Here is an 8,591-nt window from a genome sequence, read left to right on the forward strand (position 1 = left end):
TTCTTCAGGTATTCTGGTAGAGAGCAGAATTCATGGTTACATCAAATATGGCAAGTCATCGAGTTCCTGAAGCTGGAAAGTAACCCTAGAACATCACAATACTACCACCATGTTTGACAGCTGGTATGATGTTCTTTCCGTCATCAAGCTTCGGTTTGGGAAATGTGAGAACAGCTTTTGTGTTGAGTCAGTGAAGTAACTCTCCTACAAATGCTATTTTTCGGTCTACTTCATGTTGTTAGGGAGGTTGTATTTAGGGGATTCTTTGCTGTTAAAAGTCTGGCAGCAATCAGGGCAGAGTTTAGCTGGTGAGACTGAACCAAAACGTAGGGAAGAGTAATCTGGTAACTGGGAGGCTGTTAGTTTCATTTCAGCTTCCCCAATACGACACAGGACTCCATGCTGCCCACTGATCTGCGAAACTCTGTGTGAAATTGCATGCCAATGAGTGAATGTGACATGTAGTGCAAGAACGGGTAAGCATGGCCTGAGTGGTCGGTCCATTTACAGAACAGCTTTAAAACATAGATGGATTTTTATTTAAAAAATAGGAGTGTTTAATTTAAATACTTTATATTTAATCTCCCTTTGGGAATAATAAAGTATAAATGATATGACCATAACATAGCCACCATAAAACACTCGGCTCTGTAAATGTGCACTGGCCACTCAAAAACCCACCTCACTGTACAAGATATCAAACTTTAAAATGATCTCAAGTTCCACCATTTTTTTTAAGTATTCTCTTGTTCTTTTATGCTAAAAACGTCATTTAAAGCAAACAAGTGGTTTCCTGTGGCATTACCAAATCAATACTCGTTCATTCAAAATCATGCAGTTAGTTGCTCCATTTTCAACATTCCCTGCCATTCCTCATGTACTGTTGTGACAGAAATCTGCTCTATTAGTCATATGCCAGAGACCACAGCAGTGAAATGCCATACCCAGACCTTTTTTTTTTCTTTAATCGTATTTAGCCCTACAGCGCTCCCCTGTGGACCTTTTTTGGGAGTGCAGCTCCAAAACACCAAGTGTATAATACGCAACACCAACAATTGAATGGTGTTATTACTTCACCTACCTACTTTTCCTCAAAGCTCTTGTCTAAAGTCTTTCACATATTTTTAGGTGAATCAAAAGAGTGTGTCTTACATTTTCTTGAGAGCGCAACGCGCTCTTCTTCATCACTTTCAGTGCACACACATCTCCGGTGGCTTTTTCTCGAACTACTTGGACTTCTGCGAAGCGACCACGGCCGACCACTGCACAAAGCTCAAAGTCATGAACCGCTGGCTGCAGGGCACGCAGCTCTGAGACCACCTCGGCAACTGTTTGCAGACAAGCACCAGGATATAAGCAAGAAAAACATGTTCATTATGAGATATTTAGGGTTCCTACATATGTACAATTAATATTTTCCATACTTTCCAAGACATTTCTCAATGTTTCCAGGTGTTTTGCTTTTATAATGTTCTGGACATTTGTGTACAAAATATTTAACTAACTGGGTTGTATTATCTGTATGTTACACCGAACATCAAAAGACAAGATTCAAATATAGCAATCTGGTAAAGGACTATTTCACTGCTTCTTTGACATTTGGACCAAATTAGGTCAGCTCTATTTCAGTATTTATAACACATACAATCACCAACATTTTGTGACACAAATACTAATAGCTTTACAAACATTTTTCAAGCCAATAATTAAAACTTTAAATGTAGAACCTTCAAAAATCGTGGATTTAACTATCAGACAGAAAATACACATTTTCCTCTGAAACGTTCAGAGACCTGAAAAATACTTAAATGCAGTTCCACACTTTTCCAAACTCCATAGAAAATTCATCGATAGCCTATTCAAATCTGGACTTCATTATTGTGTAAAATGTATAGATTATTTAACATAAATCTATCAAAGCTTTGTTTATCTGGCATCTTGAGCAGCCCAGTAGCAATCACAAGGGTACACTTAAAAACATAATCTATGAGATCCTACAGGTCAAAAGAAGTGTGTAATTATCCTTTTGTAATGGTTTAGTGTAAAATTATCTCTGTGTTAGCTGTCAGTAACTTAAAAAAGAAAACAGATGTTGAGTTGGAAAAAAAAATGATGTGATGTGGAAAATAAAAAATAAAAGGACTTTAAATAATTAAACAAGGAATAAAGTCTAACTAACACATAGTTCCCAGTTTTCTTTTTTGAATAAGTATCAAGACTTCTCTCTAGATATACATTTTAAAAGTTACTTACATTTATGAACAAACTTTGCCACATGTTGTATCTTCATCAGCTCCGGGGATGTGCATTCTTGGTAGAGCAGCAACAGAGCCTCCAGAAACTCCTCCCGTCCAACGCTGCATCCTCCCTGCTGCCCGCCGCAGAGGCTCACTCTTCCCTGGGGACAGCACAAAAAAACAGGAAGAAGACGTCAGGTACAGCCCAGCCGCTTGAAAGTGTGCGACACGACGCAATAATACTCACATGGCAGCTGATTAAAAGTACGTTAGTTAGACATGGCCTTACCTGAAACACCTGGTTGAGACGCAAGCTGCGACTGGTGATGGGGTCAGTAGAGGAACAAGGTGTCTTCAGGGCTCCCTGACTCACGTATTTAAACTTCAACATGGCTCCCTAACCCCGGATAACCTTGGTGAAAAACACACAGTTATTCGAAGTTTAAATGCTGCTAACGTTGGATGATTAATAAAGAGCCCGGTCGCAAAATGTCAACTCTCCCGTTCCTTCCGTTCGCGCTACGAGGCAACGGTAGCTAACGTCCTGTTCTCTACATTTGCTAACTAACGACAACACCTCAGTCCCAGCTATGCTCAAATCACATATGTATATATATATATAAATAACGCACAGAGATATGTAAATACTCACCAGCCTGCCATGCAGATATTAATAATACAATGTTAACATAGATGCAAAAATACGCTCAAGAGTACACTCGTCCTTTCTAATCCCGCTGCTGCTTCCGGGTAAACTTTCAAATTTTGCGCGTTCCCACCAGCCCAGTGACTGGAAGTGTTTTTTGATTGGATGTTCATTCTCCTGGGCGGGTCTGTGTGTTGTTTCTGACCAATCCCTGATGACCTACCTCACCAAAGGGGTTCTCTAAGTAGGAATGATTTGTTGTTATATTAACCTTCCAGACCACTCAGGTCTTCTGGTTTAAGTCTACTCCCCAGAACCAGAACCAAACATGGAGAAGCAGCATTCAGTTCTTATCCTTCACTAACCTGGAACAAACTTCCAGCAAAAATGCTGAATCCCTTAGTTTTTTTAAAACACGGTACAAAATATGTTTAGATTTGCTTTTGATTGTTCTATTTAAACTACTAACTAAAAAATATTGGTAAAAGTATCTACTGGGGGTAAAGGTTAATTAGGATATTTACACCTTGGAACAGAGAGTGTAAAGGACCTCGCTGTCCACAGTTCACTGTAAAAGACCCATACCCGACAGACCGTGGCTGAGCTGGGCTCTCCTAGAAGAAGTTCGGAGGAAGGCACAGAGCACCAGGAAGTCCCTGACTCGTGGTCCAGGCATGGACCAGTTTTAAAATAAATATTCCCTCTTCATTGAGATGCATAATGGGTCAGAACAGTTCTAAGGAGTTGCCTGCTCCCCAGAGAGAATCATTTGATTTTATGTTAAGAAAATATGGGCATAAAAGCATCAAGTGTCATTAATTTTAGTCAGTAGTGCAACCTTTCTTTACTTGTCATTATTTTTTATTTATTTCCTTAGTCATGCCACTGTAATGTACTTTATTTAAATGTTTTTTGTCACTGCAATGAACTGTTTTTCATCATGTAAAGCACTTAGAATTGTCATGTTACTGACGAGTTATATAAATAAACTTGCCTTGCCAGAAATGTTAATCAGATTCAGAACAGTTTGTGAATTACCCAAAATTAGGGTCTGGAGCCTAAAAATTATGATCCTAAGAAATCAACGAAAAAAAAAACAACAAAAAATACATTTATTTCACATGCATTTTTTCATAAATATCAACCCAAATGCAAATACCAACAGACAAACGACCTGAACTTGCGAGAAATTCATAGTAAGGTTCATAAAAAGTAGTTAGTAGTCCATCACTCCATTCAAAAATGATTCACTGTGATAGACTGATAACAACGTTAACAATCAATTGTCCAAAACTTTGTTGATTTCTAATTTAGCAAATTATTAGCCTCATAGCATAATTGCCTAAGTCATATTTTGGCTTACTGTTACAATATCAATAAAAAATACAATGTGATTGCTGAAAATTGTTTTTTCTTGTTTTCCAAAAACACTGAAATAAGACTTAGGCAATTATGCTATGAGGCTAGCAAAAAAATACTTTAAAAATATTATTTCATTAAAATAATATTATATAATAATTATATTATATTATAGGAATAATAATTTATTCCTTCTGGCTTGCATTGTGAACTGGTTGTTTGAGCACATAGCAACTGTTATTCTTAATTAGTTTTAAAACTAATTTGAATTCAGTCCAAATTCTTAAAACAAACCCTGGTTCTGAAACAGACGTATTCACTGGACTGGGATATCACTGCATCATTTTACTGGTTATAGTTTATTCCTTTGTTCCCTTTTCTTAACGGTTTATTAGTTTTCCTCATCCTTTTTATTTTATTTTAGTTTTAGTTTAATTTTATTATTTTATTAATGAGTTTGTTAATTGAAGTTTTTTTTTTACTTGAAATTGAATTATTTTGTTTATAAATACACATATTTTGGAGAGATGTTTTTTGTGTTTATTATATGTGTGCAGGGCGTGCTGTTCGAGAACATCGGTGCACAAATTTACTCCATCGATTGTTCTATAGAACTACACCTCACCAGGCAGGTATTCATAAAACAATAACTGACAGAGACTGAAAGCTGCTTGGCTATTTACTCCTGACAATCAGGTGGTGCCCTGACTTTCCAAGTTACTAACTTTGTTAATAACTGCCTTTGGCACTTATTAAGTATTTCATATCCAAGCCAAACATGTTGTTGCACAACAACAGTATCTCACAAAAGTGAACACCCATCACATTTTTGTGAATATATTATTGTTTCTTTTCATAGGACAACACTGAAGATATGACGCCTTGGTACAATGTAAAGTAGTTGGTGTACATCTTGGATAACAGTGTAAATTGGCTGTCCCCTCAAAATGACTCGAAACACAGCATTAATGTCTAAACTGCTGGCAACAAAAGTGAGTACACCCCTAAGAGAAAATGTCCAAATTGTACCCTAAGTGTCAATATTATTTGTGGCTTCTATTACCTTCTATTATTTTCCAGCACTGCCTTAACTCTCTCGGGCACGGAGTTCACTAGAGCTTCACAGGTTGCCACTAGAATCCTCTTCCACATCAGAATCAGAATCAGCTTTATTGCCATGTTCGTACATACAAACAAGGAATTTGTCTCCGGTACACTTTGCTCTCTGGGTTTTTAAATATATTTGAAATATATTTATGCATATATCTTTATGTCCGTAAATATACACATATACAAAGGTGCATTTACAACTTCAGTATGCAGTTGTTTGGTACTCTATTGAATGTTAACAGTGCTCTGTAGCGGCGGCCTGAAGGTAAAACTCTAAACAGTTTATGTGCAGGGTGTGTGGGGTCTGCAGAGATTTTAGCAGCTCTTTTCCTGACCCTAGACCTGTATAAGTCCTGGATGGAGGGAAGGTCAGCTTTGATTATTCTCTCTGCAGACCTGATTATTTGTTGCAGTCTGCACCTGTCCTGTATTGTGGATGAGCCAAACCACACTGAGATGGATGAAGACAGGACAGACTGAATGATGGCAGTGTAGAAGATGACCAGCAGCTTCTTGAGTTGCCTCAGGAAGTACAGTCTCTGCTGGGACTTCTTCCGAACAGTGTATGTGTGAGGACCATCTCAGGTCCTCAGAGATGGTGGTTCCTAGGAACCTGAAGTGGTCCACAGCTGCTACGGTGTTCTTGAGGATGGTGAGGGGGGTGTATGGGGTGGTGTTCTCCGAAAGTCCACCACCATTTCCACAGTCTTGAGTGGGTTGAGTTCAAGGTAGTTCTGACAACACCAGTGTACCAGCCGATCCACTTCCTGTCTGTATGCAGACTCATCACTGTCCTGGATCAGACCAATGACAGTGGTGCCATTTGCAAACTTTAGGAGTTTCACGGACGAGTCCGATGAGGTGCAGTCATTTGTGTACAGGGAGAAGAGGAGTGGGGATAGAACACACCCCTGGGGGGCGGGAGTGTGTTCTATCCCTAAGAGTAGTAAAAAGGGCTAAATGCCACACGTTTTGGATCTATATTTGCATAAAATGTGTATCCTCTTCCTTTTGATCTGTCACATAAAATACATTGAAGTTTGAGGTTAAAATGTGTAATATGTGCAAAAGATCAGCCGAATAAGTACGTTGGAAGGGAAACTAAAGACAAAAACAAACTACTGAAAAGCTCATGTTTTTCCAGTTTTGTGTCCCATCCACAGACTATTTCAGAATTCAGTGTTCTACCTCTTTCATGTAGGTAACTGTGTATGTCTATCAGTTAGAGAAATTACCATTTTATTTCTCCTATCAGCTGACCTGCCAAGCAGTTGAATATACAGTACATAAGAAGTATCATGAAACAAATTGGCACATACCCAAAGTCAGGGCCAAAGCCTTTATTTCCATCAGAGATACACGTTTCAATATTGCCAGTTCCAGTTTTTCAAAACTGCATGGCCAGGAAGCCTCGCCTAAAAAGGAGCATGGAGGAGAAACTGGGTATTGGCCAGCTGCATTCAGCTTTCCCCAGTCAGCGTGGGTGTTGTCAGGGATTTGCTGTTAAGGCTGGGGTTTAGTTTGGGATTTGGGAGTAGGTTCAGGATTAGGATTGGGGTTGGGGTTGGGCTTGGGGTTGGGCTTGGGCGGTGCAGGGGAAGGACCAGGACCAGGGGCAGGGGCAGGACCTGGACCAGGACCAGGGGCAGGTGCTGGGGCAGGGGCTGGGGAAGGAATATAGCACCCTCTCTTATGCCACTGCATGTCCCGCACACGTCGGACGGACTGGATCTGAGGTGCAGTGGCTCCCCAAGCGTTCCAGTGCTTGAAGTCTCCATGTTCAAACATGTACTGGCGCCCTCTGTAGCCCGGATACGTGTATCCCACCCACCTTCATAAGAAAGAGAATAATCTGTAAATTACCAATCATGACTAACAATTCACAATTTACAAAGGCTTAGATACTTTTTAAGGAAATCTGTCTTATTGGTCCAATCCTTTAATTCTTCAGTTCTACACTTCAGGCCATCGGTACGTCTCCATTATTTCTTTTGACTATGAAGGTATATCTTACGTTCCAGAAATAACTTTTGCACTAGCCACACGGTCTTGGAAACCATGAGCCCAAAGACTGGGTACGTCATCGTCAACAATCTCCATCTTTCTTCCTTCAAATGCTGCATTCTCAAACAGGTGCAATTTGTGATCTGCACTTTCCTAAGAAGAGAAAGAACATGCTTGCTTATGTTGCACTTAAAATCTGCAAAAGAGTCACTTTCAATGATTACTTACCACTTTTAGAGGCCTGACGGAGCTCAGGGTGTAGCTACTCTGACAACTGGTCCAGGTGCTCCAGCGAGGATACTCTCCTTTCTCGAGGACAAACTGCTCTCCCGCAAAACCCAGACACTCAAATCCTACCCATCTAACAGTACAGACATACTGCATTACATAAAACTGCAAAAGACTAATATGAGCAAACTCAAAACAAGGAACGATATTCAAAGGCAACTGAAAGTCACTCACGGTCCAGACTCCACAATGACCGAGCCGACTCGTTGGGTCTTCTTCAACATGTCTTCACACTCACCAGACAACTCCACCTTTTTTCCACGAAAGTTCTCAAATTCAAATACAACCAGCTGTGAAAAAGCAACAGGTGAAGGTTAATAAACGGTGAGGTCCAAATGCCACTACATGCAATTTAACCAGTTATGTCCTGATATTTAACAGATAGCACCTTATATGAGGCTCCAGCCCCTCCTTGGCCCTTCTGTGCAGGCAGCTGGTCTGGGGTTCCCTGCTGTTCTGTCATATTTCCTCTAGAAACCAAAAAAAAAAAAAAAACAATTACATGGTTTAGTAAAGTTTGCTTGCCATTTGTCCACCCCTTCCTCATATAACACATATTAAGGTTAAACCTTGGTAAATGTACAGCTAGTGAGTCTTTCAAAACAAAAGTCAGATATTTTGACATATTCATGCACTTCTTGATCTGTCAGGTGTTTCAGTAAAACTTCCATACTGCAACTTGAGAAAGATTGTTTTTACCTGGATGGCTTGTGCTTTTCTACACCCCGAACAAGCCACGCTCTCCGTCTTTCCTTTTGTCTTGTCTTTCTGCTTCCTGCCTGTTTCAGTGTGAAGATGTGTGTGGCTGTGGAGGCCTGGCGAGCGGTCGGTGGATGCCAGTGGGGGTATTTATGGTTTATTTCTGGCCACAACAGCAAAAAGCCTGTTGATGCAGCAAGTCTGTCACACCCATTGTGTCCATCACACTGCATCTCAATAGCTTTGCC

The 8,591-nt window shown here is 40.0% G+C and overlaps 2 protein-coding genes across 9 annotated transcripts in view; both read right to left on the minus strand.

Moving 5' to 3' along the window:
• cita (citron rho-interacting serine/threonine kinase a) overlaps positions 1–3,024 on the minus strand; it is a 55,299-nt gene extending 52,275 nt beyond the window's left edge. For all 8 annotated transcript variants that reach the window (XM_047347681.1, XM_047347679.1, XM_047347676.1 and 5 more), the window contains exons 1-4: positions 2,890–3,024; positions 2,527–2,649; positions 2,254–2,398; positions 1,153–1,328 (exon numbers count right to left, since the gene is read on the minus strand). In XM_047347681.1, coding sequence (XP_047203637.1) covers positions 1,153–1,328; positions 2,254–2,398; positions 2,527–2,628 — 423 coding nt within the window. In that variant the 5' untranslated portion in view covers positions 2,629–2,649; positions 2,890–3,024. The remainder of the gene's footprint in view (positions 1–1,152; positions 1,329–2,253; positions 2,399–2,526; positions 2,650–2,889) is intronic.
• A 3,653-nt stretch (positions 3,025–6,677) lies between these two features.
• Positions 6,678–8,591, minus strand: LOC124857171 (beta-crystallin B3-like). Its single transcript, XM_047348316.1, has 6 exons — positions 8,344–8,591; positions 8,033–8,114; positions 7,819–7,934; positions 7,585–7,717; positions 7,367–7,509; positions 6,678–7,183 (listed from the first exon to the last, which is right to left on the minus strand). The coding sequence occupies exons 1-6, from the start codon at positions 8,574–8,576 to the stop codon at positions 6,856–6,858; spliced, it is 1,035 nt and encodes a 344-aa protein (XP_047204272.1). The 5' UTR covers positions 8,577–8,591; the 3' UTR covers positions 6,678–6,855.

The sequence above is a fragment of the Girardinichthys multiradiatus genome, chromosome 20 (genome assembly GCF_021462225.1).
Source record: "Girardinichthys multiradiatus isolate DD_20200921_A chromosome 20, DD_fGirMul_XY1, whole genome shotgun sequence".
NCBI classification, from domain to species: domain Eukaryota; kingdom Metazoa; phylum Chordata; class Actinopteri; order Cyprinodontiformes; family Goodeidae; genus Girardinichthys; species Girardinichthys multiradiatus.